The following is a 21,994-nucleotide window of genomic DNA, read 5'->3' on the forward strand; positions in this document are numbered from 1 at the left end:
ATATTTCTATTACTATATAACACTTATATATATCTACAGTCTTTATCCATAAGTTTCCTTCAGTAATAATAGTTTATTGTCACTGTAGGCATTCAATTTCTCTTTCAGTAAAATACGTAGCATTCACTTTCTCGTCCTGTATACTAGCGTTGAGAGTGAATCTGTCACTTTCACATTCACTTTCATAACTCATAGTATTCATACATGCTAGAGTGAAACTTTCAATTTCATTACTCCTAGTATATATACTCTTATTCTTATATTACTACTCATTTACATTTCTATTTACATTCTCTATTTTATTTACATTATTTACATTTCTATTTTATTTACACTGTGTTAGGCACTGTCACTTGCAGTAACTTATAAAACTATTTTCCACTGTTCACTTATATTTACATTCATTGCTTTCACTTGCTGTTTACACATTATTTACACATTATTTACATTTCCACTTGCACTGTTTTACTCATCAGAAAGATCGTAGTCACTCTCTATCATTTTCACTGACAAATTAGCCAGTTCACGTTCCACAGCAGTCTCTTAGCCCTTTACCTCTTTCCACACGAGGTTTAGTAGGGGGTAGAGGTCACAGGGCCCTTTGCATGGGGCTAAAAAGCAGCGGAATTTGACAGGCGCGAATCCGACGTGCTTTCACCTTGAAAGATGACAGTAAACTGAATACAGTGTGGTGGCCTGCCTAGGAGGAGTGCAATGCTGCCAATGTCAGCCTGGTGACAGCTGCCAATATATACGCTATGAAATGATTGGCAGGAAATCTAGACAATACATAATTAATTAGGCAGTTCCAGGTGAATGTAAATATCACTTAGGTTTCTCCCTTCCCTCCTTATATATATTTTTAATACAAGAATAGATTATACGGCATATTTCAAGGGGAAATAAACGGCGAAAATTAGCGAACGAGTGCATGTGAGGTGTCATCAGATGATAATTAGCCAATTCCAGGTGTATGGCACTATCACTTACCTTATTTCTTTTTTGTATATATTATTTGGTATAAGAATAGGGGAGAGGGCTTATTTCAATGGATGAAATCAATGGAAAATTCCAAGGAAGATTTACTTAGCATAGAATACAGTGTGGTGGCCTGCTTAGGGGGAGTGCAATGCTGCCAATGTCAGCCTGGTGACAGCTGCTAATATATACGCTATGAAATGATTGGCAGGAAATCTAGACAATACATATTAAATTAGGTAGTTCCAGGTGAATGTAAATATCACTTAGGTTTCTCCCTACCTTTCTTATATATATTTTTATTACGAGAATAGATTATATGGCATATTTCAGGGGGAAATAAACAGCAAAAATTAGCAAACAAGTGCACGTGAGGTGTTGTCAAGTGATAATTAGCCAATTCCAGGTGTATGGCACTCTCACTTACCTTATTTCTTTTTGTATATATTATTTGGTATAAGAATAGGGCATAGGGCTTATTTCAATGGATGAAATCAGTGGAAAATTCCAGGGAAGATTTACTTAGCATAGCACGGCCGGGCAGGCAAGAGGAGAGGGTAATGGAGGGGAGGTAGGGAGGGGAGTCAAGAACGGGGAGATATGGCTAAATTGTCAACAATGGATGGGAGTACAGATGAAATTAGGAGTGCTGACTAGTGTTGGACATAGTCAATACTGATAGATTATACAAGCCACCACTTGAAAGCCAGGGCGAATTCAAAATAACAGAATCACAAAAGTGATGCCCTGGTATGATCCCTTGCTCCCAAGCGTCATGAAAGTGACGCCCTGTGGTTAAGGGGCTAAGAGTTAAATTAAAAATTCGGCTTCGTTGATACTATTATTATTGTTGTTGATAATGTTGTTGTTGCTATTGCTGTTGCTGTTATTGTTTTTAAAATGACGGAATATTTACTGAGGGCAGCACAACACCCCCAGGAGGAGCCTATGGAGGGGTAGACAGAGCATGACCCAACCCTCCGTGACAGGGACATAAGTCCGCCAAGGCCGTGTGCCCCTATGACCCGGAACTCACCCTCCGCCACCATAGCAGGAAATGGAAACTACCTTGTGGGCGAGCTGACCCTCAACAGGACTCAAGCAGCACCCCAGCGATGGCCAGCAGCCACGTCCTTTGTGAGACAGCAAGTAGCCGCTCAGACCCTCAGGAGACGGCCGGTAACTGCTTGGAAGGCTTCCCAGAGATGGCCTGCAGCCGCTATGCCCTGCAGGAGACAGCCAGTATCCATTCCCCCTGTTAGGACTCCATATTATAATTACAAATCATAATAGATAAATAGATAAATAGATAGATAGAGAGACAGATAGAAGCAGGAAGTCAGATGATGAGAAGGTATTGTGTCTGCGAGAATCGAGCAATGCTAAACATGCTTACACACTCTTAACTCAAGGAATGCTTTATAGGCACACGACAGCGCCTTGTGACCATACACACACATACTCACACACAGGCTTCTAGAACTTTCCAACAACAGTGTAACACACGTGACACGACCCCTGGTACACCAGAATTTAGGAAACAGAGGCAGAAGGAGACAGGCCATAGAACCGGCAGGTGATAGGGAGAACGAGCCTAGCAACATGGGCGAGAGGAGAGAGAGAGAGAGAGAGAGCGAGACAGGGAGGTAGCTCGCGGGACTCTACTTAACTTCACTCATGTGTGAGAGACTTTGTTAATATTTCCAAGACAAATAAAAATAGTCCCATACTCATCTTTACCTCTCCTGTCATTGCATGACAAATGGGAACCAAGATTACCTACTTACAAAGCAACTCACGTATAACAACTGCTCGTCCACAAGTCTAATATAAATATAACTAATCTACAAAACTCCACTACAAGAAGCTACAAAGTCTTTTATGAGACCCCCTAAGAGCTATGGCCTGTAGCCGGGCTCAGGAGATGGCCGGTAGCCGTGCCCTTAAAAGGCCAAGGCCTGTAGCCAGGCCACACGGCAGGAGATGGCTGGTAGCCGCTCCTCGGTCAGATGCTGCTATACTCCCATACAGGAACCAGCAATGGCCGGTAGCCACGCTGGGGAGAGAAGGGTATATCCCCTCTCCTCCTGTAGTTGCCTCAGAGGACAAGACACAGGCGATGGCTGGTAACCGTACCCATCGGCAGGAGGCGGCCTGCAGCTGCTCCTCATCAGCACATCATCCTCCACACGGGGCTTAGGCAATGGCCGGTAGTTGGGCTGACAGGCAAGTGACAGCCGGTAGCTGCACTTTGTCTGCATCCCCATCAGTGAGTCAGGCCCAGGTGACATCCAGTAGCCGTGCGTACAACAAAGGGAAGGCTGGTAGCTGCCCTCGGTTCGTTGCCCACAGGAACCCAATGATGGCCGGCAGCCGTGCCGGGGTGGAGCACCAAAGCCCCTCACCCCCTGTGACTCCACTACGAGAGGGCATTCTGCCATCAGACCTGCCGGCCGGCAGGGGCGCAGACGACCCCACTGTCCACCACCAGTGAGGCAACCTTCAGGAGGAAGGCCTCAGCTTCGAGGATCTGTGGAGAGGCCCTGTACTATCCCCAGGGTTATTCTCCACACAGCTGGCTCCAGAGGGACCCTACCCAATGGACTCCTACGGAGGCCAACTCCACAGCCCACCCCTGACGGCGTCCCAACAGCAGGAGACCACAGCCGACGGGCCCCTGAGGCTGCCCCCAGGACCCCCGGGCAAGACCTTTCCCCACCCCAATGCAGACGACACTCGTCCTCTGTCAGGCACCTGGGTGAGCTCTTCAAGAAAGTCTTCAGCCCCAGTCCTGAGGGCTGGACCCCAGTTCCCAGCCTCGACAGTGCAGGGCCCTTCGCTGCACGCAGGCCTTGATGAGACAGGATGCCGCTACAAGTGATCCAGTGGCCGCAGGACACGGAGGCCCCTGGCAGAACTCAGCCTCCTTCAGGAGCCAGGCTGTGAGCTCTCCCACCGCTCTTCATCAACGCCACCAACCTACCCAGTCCCGACAGTGAGTGACAGTGGAAGTGTAGTGACGTTGAAACAGTGACCTGGACATCAGGCAGTGTGTTAAAATATTAGAGGGGAAACTAAGCTGTCAAATGCTGTCAGTGCTATACTGCTGGAAGTACAGACCAACAGTGAAACAGTGACAGGGCGAGAGAAGCCTAGTAGTGATTACAGTGACTTGAGTGAAAGTGTATCTTGGCTCAAGTAATATAATTCTTCCGCAACATAAGACCTATAGACAAGCTACTTATTCCAACCACGGTGTAAATTCCCCCCAGAGTTACAGTGACTGATTCCCCTGCCCAGCACCTTAAGTGCTGTTCATTGTACTATACACATTTATCCCGAAGTATTGTCGCAACAGTATCTTGCGACATATTGCTACTCCCAATCTCAGTACATGTTATATAATTGCCCAGATTCCTGTTTGTGATATTTTGCCTGTTCCACATTTAGAATTTACCAATATATGTGTAAGGTTGTTGCCCTGAGTGTCTCTTAGTTTACTAAGCTCCGGTCTAGAAAGGGAACCCAACTGCAGAATAGGCGTTCAAGGGATGGGAAACCATCTCTTAAACACCTAGCATAACAATTTTGTTGTTGTTGTTGGTGGAGGTGGTGGTGGTTGCTGTTTTTGTGGATGGTAGTGGTGTTTTTGTTGTTGTTGTTGTTGTTACTGTTTTTGTTGCTGCAGGTTCATCTGATTATGAACTCAATAGACTGATTTTTAAAGCTGTCCTTCTCATGAGATCCAGCATCGCCATTTCGGGGGACAGGGTGTCAAGGGACGTTTATAGGAAGGCAAGGAAACTGGCCAATTATATCGATGCCACACCATGAAGGCATCATTCTTTAATGCCTCTTTTGATAACAGGCTTGTCAAATGTCAACAACACATTTCTGTCTCGCCGTACTGTCACTATTTCAATGCATGAAGGGTGAAAAAAAAACACACATTTTGTATTTTCGGCTACAGTATAAAGAAATTGTAAAAAGTACGTTAAGAATTTGAGTCATATCACTTTCACTTTATAGTATATTCATTCCCTAAGAGTAACAAGAATAGTTAATGTTAACACCTTTCTGTTATGTGCTGTTACAGACTTGAAAAAAAAAATCATGTGAATTACTTTATTTTTATTTATTTCTGAATCTGACTTTACATACACCTCATAAGAGTACGTGGACTTATGAACTGTTTTTTTCCTTTGGGCTCAAAATACAGTTTTAATACACTGTGTACCCCTGGACGCTTTTTCTAGATTATTCATGTTTCCTCCAAATGATTACTAATAGTATGACTCCAACAGTAATGATGCCCTAAAGCTGAAGAGGTCAGATACTAATTTATGATATGGGCCTGTTTTATATCAATTTAAAAAAATCTGCCTGCGGGAGTCATATGGAAAATTAGTCTCGTAGGTCCCGGTGTAGGAGAAGGGTGAGTCTCTGATGCTAGCAGCCTCTCCACTAAAAAGACCACACTGCCCAGGATGGTGCCCACCAGGAGAAGCAGCAGAGGTCCCTGCATATGGATAATAGACAGACTCCTAAAATTAGTTTGGCTGTGTTCTGTTCCATCCTGCCCTTGCTGTTTTATTTCTTCCCTCTGTTTCATTCGACTTTCACGTGCAGCGGCTTCCAGTGTTTCTTTTTTCCACTGCTCATACAGACCCGCCTGAAAACAGAAAGTTGCAATAGTGAGTCATGGAAGAACTTATATAGACTTCATCAGGCCCATATGTAGTAACTGATCTAGTTTTATATGTAAACCTTGTAGGAATCTCTTAACCAATAGTGTTATAATATTTATATTTACTCTTTTTTATTTTCATACACTGGTCATACTGAATTTATGCATAGTCACCCCGTTATATGCATAACGGTGCATGCACAGTGTATAATGACAATGCAACATGTTAAGAATTGATTTAACAATCTGTTCTACAACTCTGATAAAGCAAAACCATTGAAAATAATACATCAATCTAGGTTGATCACTCCTGTATAGCATTCAGAGTAAAGTGGCTGGTCAGGCGGCAGCTAAGAATGCTGTACCGCCCCCTTGTACTCAGTGGTTCCCTCACCACATATTATTGGGCCGTTTGGACCATTTTGATATACCGTAACGTGCCCTAAAACAACGTGGTCGCTACTTGTCGTACACAAACACGATACTTGCCAAGTAATTCGCTAAAACACAAAGGATATCTCAGTGCAATGAAATGGGGGCCAATACTTTTTAATTATGCAAAATCCTACATTAGACATTGTATAATGCGTCTGAAAAGAATGTTTGCTACTTTGTTACAGGGTGAAAATATAAATAGGCACTTTTGAAAACTATGAATGGTAATATATTTTCAACTTACATTCAGTAAAAATATGTAAAACACTGGTGTTTAATCACTGAACGGAATCTTCTTTGGAACAGATATCTCATTTAAGTCATATAGCTTTGGCTCAAGCATGAACCGTTTCACATTACCTGTATACAAGTAAATGCTAACAGTTCTAAAAAATCTTAATCTTTTAATTTAAAGCATTATTTTCATGTTCTGAACTTTCAATAATGATAATTTTTTGGTACACGCGCCGATATAGGACTAATGCAATTTATAGAGCCGTCTGATATATTCCTATGTATTTCCACTGTTACTGGGGGGGATACAGGTATACATTTCAATGAAGAACAAGTTTGGCCTACATTTGAAGTATATGTCATGTTTTCAAGGGCCACCTACTACAGACTGACAAAACTGTCTGTTTACAAACTTGCTCCTACGGGCACATGAGTAGCCACTGGAACAATCAGTTATCACTTCATGCAAATTAGTTTATGCTAGGAAGATGCCTTTAAAAACCATGACAAATACCTGTCCAATACAAATGTATATTTTAGTCATCAAAGAAAACTCTTTACCTGTTATGCCTCCCAAATATGGTCATCATATAAGCAGATTTCACCGATTTTCTGCTAAAAAAATCCCTGGGATAACACAACATAGGAAATGTTTCTGAAGCAGACACAGAAAGAGAGAGAGAGAGAGAGAGAGAGAGAGAGAGAGAGAGAGAGAAGGGGGGAAGGGTTGACTGACTGAATATAATAAAAATCTGGCGGCGCAACTACCAGGGTCATATGCCGCGGGACAACAACATAAAAAATGCTACAAATAAAAAGTTCATATTCAAAATAATGTTTATACCCGTTAGCAGGGATTAAACACTGAAAATAAAAGCATTGTTACGTCCCGGTCCCACACTGCCACAGGCTCCAACAACAGTAGTAGTACAGGAAGGACGTTGACCAGTGAGTTGTTCTTCCTATGGTCAGCTTTAAGGTGTACAATACACAGGATCAGTTCAGGCCTCGTAAATAAACACTGCCTTCTTAAGTTCACTGTCTTTATTTTCCAAATAATTTCACTGAATGCTTTCCAACTTCACTATTCTCACAAGCACTGGAGCTAAACAAACTTTACTAACTGCAGTTACACTTAATGTTGCTTGACGACACTTCACTATTTTCACAAGTACCAATGATATACAGACTTCAATAACATTTCACAGTTTGCCAACAACACCTCACTGTTTTCACAAGTACCAAAAATATACAAACTTCAATTAACACTTCACTGTATGCAAACAACTCTGTTTTCACAAGTACCGAAAATATACAAACTTCACTGACACTGAGCTACACTCAAACCGAACTGAAAACAGACTGAACACTTGCTCTAGTCTTTTCCCCATCCTTATATAAACTTGCATTGTACTTGAATGATCTACTTCTCCACAGATCTGGTGTATTCCAGAGAGAGAGCATCGGGTACAATAGTTACCAACTTGGAGACATCCAAAACATGCAAGAGTGCTCATATATTACATAATGCTGTAAATTATTTAGCATACAAACTTACAGTACAGTAAATTACATTCTGTAATTTAAGCAATCACATAGCTAAAACATTATACAAAAAAAAGCACAAAATTTAATGGCTAACTTATGAAACAACTATGCTCACAAACAGCAGGCAAACTGGCAACTCTGACTCGTACCAAAACGACGGTAAATATCGGGAATCAGTGAGAAACTTCTCGACTACCTGACATGCAAATCCCGCTTCTTAACACTTCCCCCTCCCTAGTCTTTTGTCGTCCCGACAAAATTACACAATATATACAACCATAAACCTTAATCCTTATGAAACATCTAACTAAACACAAAATAATCCTTCAACTTATCAGGTCTTCTTCTGCGCCACTTCTGACGACGTCCTTACTCCTCCACACAGTCCACACCTCCAGGAAGGTCTTCCTGATTAACTTCTTCTCTTAGGAAACTGTCACCATCCTCTTGCACTTCAGCTCCTTGGTTCTCCTGAACATACTCAGCTACGAAAGAGCACGATTCCTCGGAGACGTCCCAGTTGTACTGTCCTGGCCCACGGTATCGCCACAGACAAATCACATGTACCACCTTTAAGCGAGACTTCCTGCCTCCCAGAATCTAGTTCGTTACCTCTGACTGGTGGCCCAACACAGTGTAAGGCCCGTCCCACTGGCTCTACAGCTTCTGTGACTGTCCCTTCTTACTCTGAGGATTGTATAACCAAATTTGGCCACCATCCTTGAAGCTCCTCTCTTGCTTTGGCATCATACTTGCATTTCATCATCTCTCCTGAAAACTTGAGGACTCCTTGCACTTGATGATGTTCCTCAGCCAGCCTTTCCTGAAGATCTTTGCATAGCTGGAGGAGTCTGTAGGCAGCTCTTCACCAGGTGGTCTTCCCAGAAACAAGTCAACGGGTAAGTGTAACTCATAGCCCAACATCAGTTTTGCAGGGGTGAAGCCTGTAGACTCAAGGGATGCAGACTGACATGCCATCAGCAAGGCAATTAATTTCTGGTCCCATTCCGTTTGTCCATCTAAGCAGTACTTGGCTATTCTTGTCCTAGGGTCTAGTTAAATTTCTCCACCATCCCATCAAACTGTGGCCTTAGTAGGGTTGTCCTGGTCTTCTTGATCCCCAATAACTTGCAGCACTCATGGACCACAGCAGACTCGAAGTTTCTATCCTGGTTTGAATGTAGCTCTTGTGGCATCCCAAAACAACAGAAAAACTGGTCAACCAACACCTGAGCAACAGTTGCAGCCTCTTGATCAGAGATGGCGTAGGCTTCTGGCCACTTTGTGAAGTAGTCCATGGCGACACATATACCGATTTCCTCTTTCAGTGAGTGGCAGAGGTCCAGCAATGTCCACCGTGTCTCTGTCCATCGGTGCACCCACTTGGTGCAGCTGAAGAGAGGCACAACCATGTTTCTTGGGTCTCTTCTTGGCACAACACACATCAAAGGCCTGACACCACTCTTCAACATCTGATGCATGCCAATCAAGTTTTCTTCACTCCCAGTTGCTCACTAGAGATCTGGTTATGGGACTCGTCCAAGATCTCGGGCCTCATCTTCTTCGAAACAACCAGTTGCCAATATTTGCTGTGGCCATCAGGTGTCTCACACTGATGCTCCAGTAGTCCATTGTTCAAACGAAGAAGGTCCCACTGATTCCCCTAGCTTTTGGTCGCAGGGCTTAACCTGAAAACTTCTTCCGAAGATGATCACACTGTACTCCACTGCAGCCACTCTAGCACTGGTTGTAAATCTGCATCTGCTGTCTGCATCCTCTTCAGATCTTCTTCATCTGACGTTGGCCCTGTCACAACAGTAGAGCGGCATTTCTTGCCAAAATTCCCATTCCTGCTACACTGCTTGCCATCTGTTCTTCTGTCTTCTTGCTTACTGTTAATCAAGTTTCTCCTGCATTTCCTCATTGTTGGGGCTTCTTGGGAAAAAAAAAAAACTGCCTGGTTGTTGCCCCTCGTCACCAGCCTTCACCAATTTACCCTCATCCTTCTCGTTTGGACACTCATAGCTGAAGTGTCGCACCTCACCACATGTTCAAAACCCGTTTGTTTGAATCAGGGATTTCCTTACACTGTTCCATTCTTGCTCCTTCTTCCATTTGTAACAATCCACCTTCTTGTGTCTCAGCTTCCTGCAGAACCAGCAACTTCCTCCGGTCTTTTGTTCTCTCTTCCACTAGTACCTGTCCTCTTTTCTGTGCTGTGGCTTTTCACAGTACAAACAACTTCCTACAAATTTTTCTGCTTCACATACCTGCCCCTTTCTTGCTTTGAATCCTGCACTACGACTTTCCTGAAAACTGGATGTACTTGACTTGATGTAGGACTTGAACTTTAGAGCTCTGGCTAGTGCTTCTGCATGCTTCTGGGTTGTGCCTGCTTCAGTTGTACTTTCGACTCTGCACTATCAAGAGGATCGATGACCTGGTCCTTCAGAAGAATAGCCAACAGGTTAGGTGCTGATCCAGGGTATGCCTTGTATGCCATACTCTCCAGGTCATGAGCAAGCTGTTGTAAGGATTCTCCTCGAGCCCATACATGGCTCTGGAATCTTGCTCTGTGAACCTCAGTCTGGTGCATGGTTCCATATCTGCGTTCCAGCACTTCTACTAGGCGCTGATAACTGTTCCTCTTCAGCACTGACATCTGGCCCAGAATTTCCACTGCGGCACCCTTAAGGCTAATAGCAAGTTGCACTGCCCTCAGCCTATCATCCCAAACATTCTGATCAGCAAGTAACTGAAACTGTGCATGGTAAGCTTCCCTAGATATCTACCATCAACTTCCTGAGGTTTCCTTTTAATTGGACCCCGAGTATAGCCATGCACTTCACGGGTTTGGGGCCTAAAAATTGGGGCATCATAATCAAGTCCAGGACTTAAAACTTCTGCATTCTGATTATTCAGCCCTGTAATGATACCTTTAGATGCTTTGGATCTGTCAAGATTCACCACACACTGTCGATTCGTTTCATATGCTCCCTGAGGCTCAGCAGTGCAATATTTCTCTACAGCTTCAATCCTCTCACAAATTATCTTCAAACAACCGTCTATATGCTTCAACTGGTCATCTAGATGCTGTCTGCACTCCATCACAATTCCCTAACTAATTGTCTTAAACTGGTCGTCTACATGCTGTTTACACTCCATCACATTATTGTTTACCTCATACTTCTGCTACCCTAGCTTGGCATCTACTTCCTCCGTAAGTTGTTGCTGTTCTTCCTTCATTTCCCCCATGAATGCATCTAGCTGTCCTTGCATCCTCAGTTGTACTTCCCACTGTTGCTCCTGTAATGCCTCTTAAAGCTGTCCATATCGGTCTTTGTGTTCTTTACTTTGTGCCTGTGATTGCTATTTGAGTTCTTTCTGTCCTTCGCTCTGTGCCTGTAATTGTTCTTTGAGTTCTTTCTGTCCTTGACTCTGTGCCTGCGGTGTACACTTTTTGCCTGTACAGTAATTGTTCTTTAAGGTCTTTATTTTGTGTCTGTAATTGTCCATTAACCCCTACAAGATGGGCATCAGAATGTTTTGACATACACACAGGGCGGGCATAATTGATGGGTGCTGTATGGTGGGGGATTTGTGGGGCAGAGATGTGGGGGATTGTGGGGTGGCACGGGGATGGGGACTGGGTGCTTAGGGGAGGTAGGTTGGGGGTGGGGGATGATGGGTGGGGGTGGTAAGTGGGGGGTGGGGAGGGGGGTTAGGGGAAAAGGGTGGGGGTGGCAGAGGGGGTTGGAAGAGTGGGGTTGTTTAGGGGTGTGGGGGGATTGAAGGTGTGGGGGTATGGAGTGGGGGTGGAGGAGGGTAGGGAGCTAGGGTGGTGGGCACAGGGGGTCGGTGGTAGGGGGTGGGGGATAGGGGATGGTGGGTGGTGGGGGGATGGCAGGAGGAGTGGGGTTCGGTGGGGTAGTGGTTGGGGGATTGGGGGTTGAGGGGACCTGGGGGATGGGGGTGGGGGGTGTAGAGGGTAGGGAGGGTGGGGGTTAGGGTTGGTAGGGGGGTTAGGGGTATTGGGGGATGGTGAAGGAATTTAGGGGCAGTGGGGGTTTGAGGAAGGGGTGGTGGGGGTGGTGCAGGGAGGGCAGGGGCTAGGGGTAAGGGGGTGAGGGTGGGAGTGGGTGGAGTGTGGTGTGTGGGTGTGGTGGTAGGGGGGTGGGATTGTTGCAGTGGGTTTGGGGGGATGGGGGGGTGACTGCATATACAGGCACCCATCTTTGTGAAATTTTGGCCCTAGTACCCTTGGACAGCATGTGCAGACATCACCTCCCTGCCCCATCTCGATGTTTTCTGGGCAGTGGTACGCCCCAGTCCCGACCTTTTTTGAACCTTTTTTTTTTTGGCTCAAACATCCGCTTTTGGTGAGAAACATCGAAAATTCATAGAGAAATCGCTCACCTGAGGTTTAAAAACTTGATCTAGGTACGAGTACCTCCTTACCTAACTGGGTTTTCTAACAGGCTGGCACCAAAGAAAACGAGTTCTATGGGAGGGTAACCATTTTATCCACTCATATTAAACAGTATTTATTTATTTACTTGGTACGAATTTATATGTAGTACAAGAGTATATTGGTTTTCAAACAGTAATATAGGCATTATAAGCATTGTTTCACTCACTAACTCATCACCATTCATGACCATTTTTTCTCACATTACCTGATCATCATTTCTGACTGTTTCTTCCTCTAATGCTATGTAAACTTTGTCCTCCACATTGTCATCAATTGGGGAATCACTCTGGCCCTGAATGTCTTTATTGGCCAGGTCACTGGTAACAGGTGAATTGCCGAAACAATGGCGTGCAGGGGGGGGGAGAGGTTATGCGGTGTAAGGCATTGTCCCTGCTTGGCATCTTGTAGAGGAATAGAGGAAGGTGTCCCGTGTATACATGCCAAAAATCACTCGCGAAATCGCTCGCGAAAATTGAAAATTGTGCAAATTAGGGACCTTGCAATGTTGCCATGTTAATTCACGTCTATGGGATATGAGTGCACATCATGTGAGGACGTGAATTCACGTCTCCGGGACGCGGCGGGTTGAGAGGCTAAGTTCATTCTGTACTTCGTTCTATGCCTGTAGTTGTGCTTGTAATACCTTCATAACTGCACTCAGCAATGCCTCTTCCCTCATAGCTTGGCCTCTTGTCTGTACACCTTCTGCCTCCATGTCGAAAGTTACACTCACTGCAGTCCTTAACCTGTGGGTGGCGAGCTGGGTAGCACCACGTTGTGAGCCACAGCTCAGGCTGTGCTGGCTGTGCATCACTGTAAGCGACTCAGTCCCTATGCAAACTTACGCATGGGGCAACACAAAGATGGAGAGAGATTTTTCTTTTCTCCAGATGATGCCCTGGATGTTAATCTTCAAGTTTGTTATAAACTTTTTTTTTTTCACTACTCCTGTGCATAAACTTATGAATAGCCCTACGCAAAGATGGAGGGAGAGCAAGAGAGATTTTTTTCTTTTCATTAGATGATGCCCTGGATGTTTATCTTAAAGTTAATAATAAAAAAAAAAAAAAAATAATCCTTCATTTTTTGCACACCACAGGGTGAAATTAAAAAAAAAAAAAAGGGAATTGCACAATCCACGGGGTAATAATCCCACTCCTGATACCAGTGTTACATCCCGGTCCCACACTGCTACAGGCCCTAACAGCAGTAGTAGTACTGTACAGGAAGGACGTTGCTCAGTGAGTTGTTCTTCCTATAGTTAGCCTTTAGGTGTACAGTACACAAGATCAGCTCAGGCGTTGTAAATAAACACTGGCTTCTTAAGTTCAGTCTTTATTTTCCAAATAATTACACTGAATGCTTTCAAACTTCACTTCACTATTCTCACAAGCACCGGAGCTAAACAAACTTTACTAACTGCAGTTACACATAAACCTTGACAACACTTCACTATTTTCACAAGTACCGACGATATACAAACTTCAATAACACTTCACTATTTGCCAAAAAACACTTCACTGTTTTCACGTGTACCAGAAATATACAAAGTTCAATATCACTTCACTGTTTGCCAACAACACTTCATTGTTTTCACAAGTACCAAAAATATACAAATTTCACTGACACTGCACTACACTCAAACTGAACTGAAAACCGACTGAACTTGCTCTAGTCTCTTCCCCATCCTTATATATGCCTCTCCACAGTTCTGGTGTGTTCCAGAGAGAGAGAGAGAGCATCGGGTACAACGGTTACCAACTTGGAGACATCCAAAACAAGCCAGAGTTCTTATACATTATATAGCACTGTAAATTATTTTGCACACAAACTAGCATTAAAGTACATAATTTAACAAGCAATCACATAACTATAACATCAACTATCTATCTATCTATATACCTAGGCTGCTTCCCCCAAGGAAAGGGAGGTAGCCGAGACAGGACGACACACTCCCAATTTACTCATCCATTCAAACACATTCATTCGCATCTTAGCCAAAAAGGGGAGAACGGACAGATCCTCACCACACCACACCGCACAAGGGTCAACTGCGCAATGCAATCAGTGACATCCGCAGCAGGGCCCGACAGCAGAACTGGTTTACCCCTGCCATATCATAACAGACCCATCCCCTTACCCGCACCTGACCTGACTAGCTGATCAGACCAAATGCAGGAGAATATCCCCTCAGGGCTGCGTCATCACTTATTCATTCACAGTTTCGCTCCATTTATTTCTGTCACGCACAGCCACTCTTCCTTGCTCAACAGACATCCCTCTAGCATCCAGCGCTCTCTTCACACTGTCCATCCATCCTATTCGTGGTCTTCCTCTCAGCCTTACACCTCTCATATCAGATCTAGTTATCTTTTTCACCAAACGTTCATTATCCATTCTCTCCATGTGCCCAAACCATCACAACACCCTCTGCTCAACTCTACCAGCCATCTCCCGAACAACTCCAGTTCTCCTTCGCACTTCATCATTTCGCACCCGATCCATACGCGTCACTCCACACATACTCCCCAGACACCTCATCTCCATTACATTCAAACTTTTCCTCTCTGCTACACCCATATTCCATGTTTCAGCCCCATATAACGCAGTCGGTACCACAACACCCTCATACAGCCTTCTCTTTAAATCCATTCTAAGCGAACGACATTTAAACACTTTTTTCATTCCTCCCAGCACATTTCCTACTTCATTTATTCTAAACTTCACTTCTGCATCTATTCTTCCATCCACAGCAACATGTGACCCTAGATATTTAAAACAACCTACCTCCTCAAGCAACTCACCATTCAAAACTATATTCATCCCCCTACCATCTATCAACCTCGTACGCTTCATCATTTTACTTTTATTCTCATTTACTTTCAATTTCCTCCTTTCACACACCCTTCCAAACTCCTCTACCAACTGTCTCAATCTCTCCTCTGAATCAGTCACCAGTGCAGTATCATCTGCAAACAGCAGCTGCTTCAGATTCCACTCTCCACCATCAACATTCACCAGACTCAGACCTCCACCTAAAACTCTTGCATTCACCTCCCTTACAACACCATCCATGTAAATACTAAACAACCAAGGCGACATCACACATCCATGTCGCAGCCCCACTTTCACGGGAAACCAATCACTCACAGCATTTCCCACTCTTACACACGCTCTACTATTTACATAAAAACTTTTCACCCCTTTTAGTAACCTACCATCAAGTCCATACAATCTTAAAACACTCCACAAAGCCTCCCTATCAATTCTATCATACGCTTTCTCTAAATCCATAAATGCCCAACACACATCCTTGCCTTTCGCTAAATACTTTTCACACACTTGTCTCACAGCAAACACCTGATCAACGCATCCCCTCCCTCTCCTAAAGCCACACTGCTCATCACCAATCACTCCCTCTGTACCCTCTCTAACTCTCATAATTAACACTCTACCATACACCTTACCTACAACACTCAACAGACTTATACCCCTAAAGCTAGTACATTCATACTTATCACCCTTGCCTTTATACATCAGGACCACACAAGCACTTGCCCAGTCAATTGGCACCATACCTTTCTCCAAGCACACATTCAACAATCTTACTAATCAGTCAACAATAGTTGCTCCACCACCTATCAGGCATTCCACAGCACACCCATCCATACCTGCAGCTTTCCTAGTTTTCATCTCCTTTACTGCCTTCTCCACTTCCTCCTCCGTGATCAAAGAATCCTTCAACTCTCTCAACACATTTATTCCTTGCACCCTTCCATCCGCCACAATCTCAGCCACCCTTTCCTCCTCTACATTTAACAATCTTTCAAAATACTCTGCCCATCTCTTCCTTACTGCATCCACCTCAATTAACATCCTTCCATCCTCTGCTTTTACTCGTTCTTCCTTCCCAGACTCTCCCTTTTGCACCCTTTTCACCTCCCTCCAAAACATTTTCTTATTCTGTTGAAAATTCTCTGTCAGCCACCTACCCCACCTCTCATCTGCTGCCACTTTAGCATCACGCACAGCTCTTCTCGCTCTATTCCTCTTTTCCTTATACCTTTCATATGACATCTCATCCTTCCTCTGCAGCCAAACTTCATATGCACGTCTCTTCTCAGCCACAGCCATACTTACTTCCTCGCACCACCATTCACTTCCTTTTCTTATACCACCACCCACACGTCTCACACCACACACCTCTTCTGCATGCCCCACCACAGCACTCTTAAACAACTGCCATTCCTCCTCCACACTGCCATTTTCCCGATCTTTCACTGCGTGCCACTCATCTTTCAATTTCTCCTGAAACTCTATCTTTTTCTCTCTTTTATCCAACTCACTCACTTTCAAAACCTCCCTGCCACACCTAACCCTCCTAGCTCTCACCCATCTCTTACCTACTCTTAACTTTCCCTCCACCAGGTAGTGGTCAGGCATACCTCCACCCTCCCCTCTCAGAACTCTCACATCCAACAATCTTCCTATTACATTCCTAGACACAGCCACATAGTCCATCAAAGCTGTATCAACTACCCTTCCACCCTCCTGTCTCACCCATGTATACTTATAAATATCTTTCTTCTCCAACTGCGTATTCCCAATCACCATCTCTCGCTCAACACACATCGCTATCATTCGTTCCCCATTTTCATTTCTTCCAGGCACACCAGGCATACCAACTACGCCTTCAACTGCTACATTTCCCACTCTAGCATTCAGATCTCCCATCATTACCACATTCACATTCGCTCCAAAACTCTGCAGACACTCATCAACATCATTCCAGAAAGACTCCTTCTCTTGTTCATCCCTTTCACTACCAGGCCCATATGCACTCACAAACACCCACAACTCACGTTCAAATTTCGCTTTCACCCACATCAGTCTCGATGACACCTCCTTCCATTCAATCACACATTGTTGTACTTCCGGACTCACTAACAAGGCCACACCTTCTCTTGCCCTTCCTATATCAACACCTGACAATCTTCCATTCACACTTCCAAACATAGATTCCCCCTTCCCTTTCATCTTCGTTTCACTCAAAGCTAACACATCCAACTTTCTTCTCACAAACATTCTCCCAATCTCCTCCCAATAGCCTCAATCGTACTACATCCACGCACATTCATAGACCCAATCTTCAGGGTACGGGGATAACTCCATCCCCCCTCCCTTTCTCTGGCCTGTCTCTTTTTAGGAACTAAAAAACAGAGGAGGGGGTCCCTAGTCCCCTCACCCTGCCCCTTTTAGTCGCCTTTTACGACACGCAGGGAATACGGTGGCAGTATTCTTCCTAACACAACCTGGCCGCCGAGTAGTAGTACCACCCCATAGTGCGGCCAGGTTGTGTCCCCCCCGCCACACGAGGGGACAAAAAAAAAAGAGCACAAAAAAAAGGTAATTGCACAAAATTTAATCCATAACTTAAGAAACAACTACACTTGCAAACAGCAGGCAAACTGGCAACCTTGACTCGTACCAGAACTACTGCAAATATCGGGAATCAATGAGAAAATTCTTTGCTACCTAACTGGCAAATCTCGCTTCTTAACGGTATAAAATATCAATTATTTATAAAAGTAAAAGGATGCCCGCCTCTTGAAGAAAATTAATAACATCAGCAAAATCGTCAGAGGCTCCACCAAGCATTGGGAACAGACAGTAGGCACCATCTGAACTCCTACAACTATGAAGGAATCTGTGATGTAGGTCCCCCAGACTTGGACACTCGACCAGCAAGTGATGGACAGTAAGGGGAACAAGGGAATCACGACAGTATGGTTGGGTCCCACCACTCATCAGGAACCCATGTGTAAGCCGAGAGTGCCCAGTGTGAAGCCTGCCAAGAGCCACCTCCAATGACCAAGGCATGGAGGGGAGAACCCTTGGCACAACCACTCTCCAAAAGATTTCTTTTAGTTTATAATGAGCACACCATCCCAGAGTCTCTGCCAACATGTATGAATCGTATACTTCAAGTGAGGTGTTACACTAGAAGCAGGAAGCGAGTAGGCAGCTGTGAGCTGTTGAGAAGATGCAGCTTTAGCTAATGTATCTTCCCTCTCGCCCACCACACCAACATGTGAGGGAACCCAACAGCAGTCCACATGACAGGCACGACAACCAAGAAGAAAAAGCCACTCTAAAATTGATAAAACCAATCGATGGGATGCATTAACCCACCCCGTCCTGACCGATTTTCCACCACTGACTCCCCCCAGTCCCGACCAATTTTGGAAAAAAAAAAAATTGGCTCAAACCTCCGCTTTTGGTGAGAAACATCGAAAATTCATAGAGAAATCGCTCACCTGAGGTTTAAAATACTCGATACAGATAGCAGTACTCCTTACCTTACTGGGTTTTCTATCAGGCTGGCTCCAAAGATAACGAGTTCTTTGGGAGGGTAAGTATTCCACACCACTCATAAACGGTATTTGTTTATTTATTTGGTACGAATTTATATGTAGTACGAGAGTATATTCATTTTCAAACAGTAATATAGGCAATATAAGCAATGTTTCACTCACTAACACATCAACATACCTGACCTTTTTTTGGCAACATTATCTGATCATCATTTCTGACTGTTTCTTCCTCTAATGCTATGTAAACTTTGTCCTCCATATTGTCATTGATTGGGGAATCACTCAGGTCCTGAATGTCTTTATTGGCCAGGTCACTGGTAACAGGTGAATTGACGAGACAGTGGCGTGCAGGGGGGGGAGGTCGTGCGGGGCCTGGCATCTTGTAGAGGAATAGAGGAAGGTGTCCCGTGTATACGTACCAAAAATCACGCACGAAAATTGAAAATTGTGCAAATTATGAACTTTGCCATTGCGCAACGTACCGGTACATCGACAGGTCTAGCTGTGACAAAACGTTGCGATGTACGCATTGAAAAGGATAACTCAATATTAAAAAATTGACATCAAGGTAAAAATAATGCAATCATAAAAGGTGAAGGAGGCCAGCTTCCTTCAGAAATAAAAACTCATCATCTCCAGCGGTACCAGGCTCTCCCCCAAGCATCGAAGAGAGATAGTAAACACCATCCTCCCCTCCATGCCTCATTAGCAGCCTCCGACATAAATTGCCAAAACTGGGACACTCAACCAATGAGTGCCTGGCAGTAAGGGGAGCCAAACAGTCATCACAGAATGGCTGCACGTCTCCACACATGAGGAACTCATGTGAACTTGGTATGTTCAATACCAAGGTGAGTCAGAACAGTAACTTACAAGGCATTGTAAAGGAAACTCTCTGAGAGACGAATTTGGTGACTTACTTTAGCTTGCTGACAGGACTGCTATCCTACCACAAAGGCCAACGAGCATGAACAGGAGACAATAGCAGAGCATGTAAATCAGTATCAGGTAGAGGACAAGGAGCACACGCAGGTCACAAATCCACAGCCTTAGCTAGTCCATCTATCCCTTTATTACCCATGACACCAACAGCCAAAGGAAGACTACCTCCACGGCTAAAACTGGGAAACACCATTCCAAAACCAACACCAGATACGGATTTAGAGCCATCAGCATACACAGGAACAGAACCACCATGACTAGAAGAATGTTCTAATAATAACTGTAAAAAAGACTGAGGAGTGACAGAATCCTCTGAGCCTGGAAAACCTTCAGAAAGTTACCTTGGGCAAGATCCATGGTGCAAACCTCAGGATCTGAAGAGGACTGAGAGGTACTGTCAACATACCAAACTCCTCCATGATATCCCGAACCCTATAGCCAAACGGACGAGGCATGCAAGGGTGTCTACTATAATACAAAAAAACAAGGCTGTTGCATTACACGTTCACAGACAAATGACTCTGGAAGGTGACGAATCCGAAGCCAGTGCCGTGCTGCAACAGACTGATGCGGTAGATCTAAAGGAGGTACACCAGCTTCTACCAACAAGCTTGGAATCAGAGATAACCGAAAAGCCCCAGATGCAAGGTGAAGACCAGTATGATAGACAATATATAGTTTTTAGTCTGGACTCTGAGGCATGCAAGGGTGTCTACTATGATACAGAAAGCAAGACTGTTGCATTACACACTCACAGAAACGTGAATCTGGAGGGTGACGAATCCATAGCCAGCACCGTGATGCAACAGACTGATGCAGTAGATCTAAGGGAGGCACACCAGCTTCCACCAACAAACTGGGAATTGGAGATGACCTAAAAGCCCCAGCTTCAAGGTGAAGACAAGCATGATGGACAGCATCTAGAGTTTTTAAACTGGACTCTGTGGCAGAGGGGTAGACTTTGCAGCCATATGACAGCTTGGAGGTTACAAAAACCTGAAACAAATGCAAGAGTGTCCTTCAATCAGCACCCCAAGAGGTTTGGGACAGAACCCTCAATAGATTGAGAGCTTTCGTACATGATGCTTTAAGATTTACAAAGTGTGAAACCCAAGTCAAAAGGCAGTCAAACATCAGGCCCAAGAATTTCGTCTCTGCCACACAACGGAGTTTCCTGCCACAAAACTGGAGATCAGGGTCCGTGTGTACCCCTCTCATCCTACAAAAATGCATAGCCACGGTCTTAGAAGGGGAAAATCAAAGACCCTTGGAAGTGGCCCAGGCAGAAATCTGTCCAAGGCAAGTTGCATATGCCACTCAATAACAGATATGCAGAAGCCAGAAAACCATATAGCTGAGTCATCCACATAAAGGGATGAGGATACCCTAGTAGGCACAATGTCGAGAAAACCATTAATGGCCACCACAAACAGAGAAACACTTAAGACACCTCCCTGTGAGACACCTTCCTCCTGGCACAGTGGCGCAGAGAGGGTAGAACCCACATGGACCCGAAATACACGATCAGTCAAGAAGTTTCCAAGCAACACAGGCAGGCGACCACGTAAACCAAAGGCATGAAGTTGTTGGAGGATGCCATGGCATTAAGCAGTGTCATAAACTTTCTCAAGGTCAAAGAACACAGCCACAAGATGTTGCTTAGAGGCAAAAGCTTTACAGATCGACACCTCTAGCCTGATAAGTCCGAAGTACACCGTAATTTACAGAAGCCACTCTGCGAAAGAGAGAGAAAGCAATCTTTCTCCAGAAACCAGACAAGCCTGACTTGACCATCTTTTCAAATAGCTTGTGCAAGCAAGATACTAAACTAATAGGGCAATAGTTGGAGACATGTGAATGGTCCTTACCAGGCTTGGGAATGGAAAGGACAATACCCAACTTCCAACTCTTAGGAATAGAGCCCTCACTCCAAACCCTGTTAGAAAGGTCCAATAAAAACTGTATTGAGTCAGTCGGCAGATGACTAAGGAGAGTGTATGGAATTATGTCAGGCTCAGGAGTGGTGTCACCACTCCAGGAGGGCAGCACGCAGCTCACAGAGCCTGAAGTTTAAATTATAAGGGTCTCTGCCACGAGAGCAAAAGTCAAGACCCAGCCTCTCCTGATTCCTACAAAAGCTAGTACAGTACATGGCATAGAAGGATCATTTTTTGAGACAGCAAAAAACTGATTTGCAAGAGTAGAGGCTACTGCATCTGGTGCAGACACAAGATTTCCATGCAGCTGCAACACCGGTGGGGAGTGGGGGAGTGAGAACCTACCAGAAATCTTGCACATCTTTTTCCACGCCATAGGCATTGGAGT

General features: G+C 44.6%; 1 protein-coding gene across 1 annotated transcript in view; it reads right to left on the minus strand.

Moving 5' to 3' along the window:
- Positions 1 to 5,347: 5,347 nt before the first annotated feature.
- Positions 5,348 to 21,994, minus strand: part of LOC145395837 (ionotropic receptor 93a-like) — an 83,693-nt gene continuing 67,046 nt past the window's right edge. The window contains exon 7 of the mRNA XM_080269368.1: positions 5,348 to 5,650. Coding sequence (XP_080125494.1) covers positions 5,348 to 5,650 — 303 coding nt within the window. The remainder of the gene's footprint in view (positions 5,651 to 21,994) is intronic.

Source organism: Coenobita brevimanus, chromosome 33 (assembly GCF_032717465.1).
Source record: "Coenobita brevimanus isolate Jiangsu-jjx chromosome 33, ASM3271746v2, whole genome shotgun sequence".
Classification (NCBI taxonomy): Eukaryota; Metazoa; Arthropoda; class Malacostraca; order Decapoda; family Coenobitidae; genus Coenobita; species Coenobita brevimanus.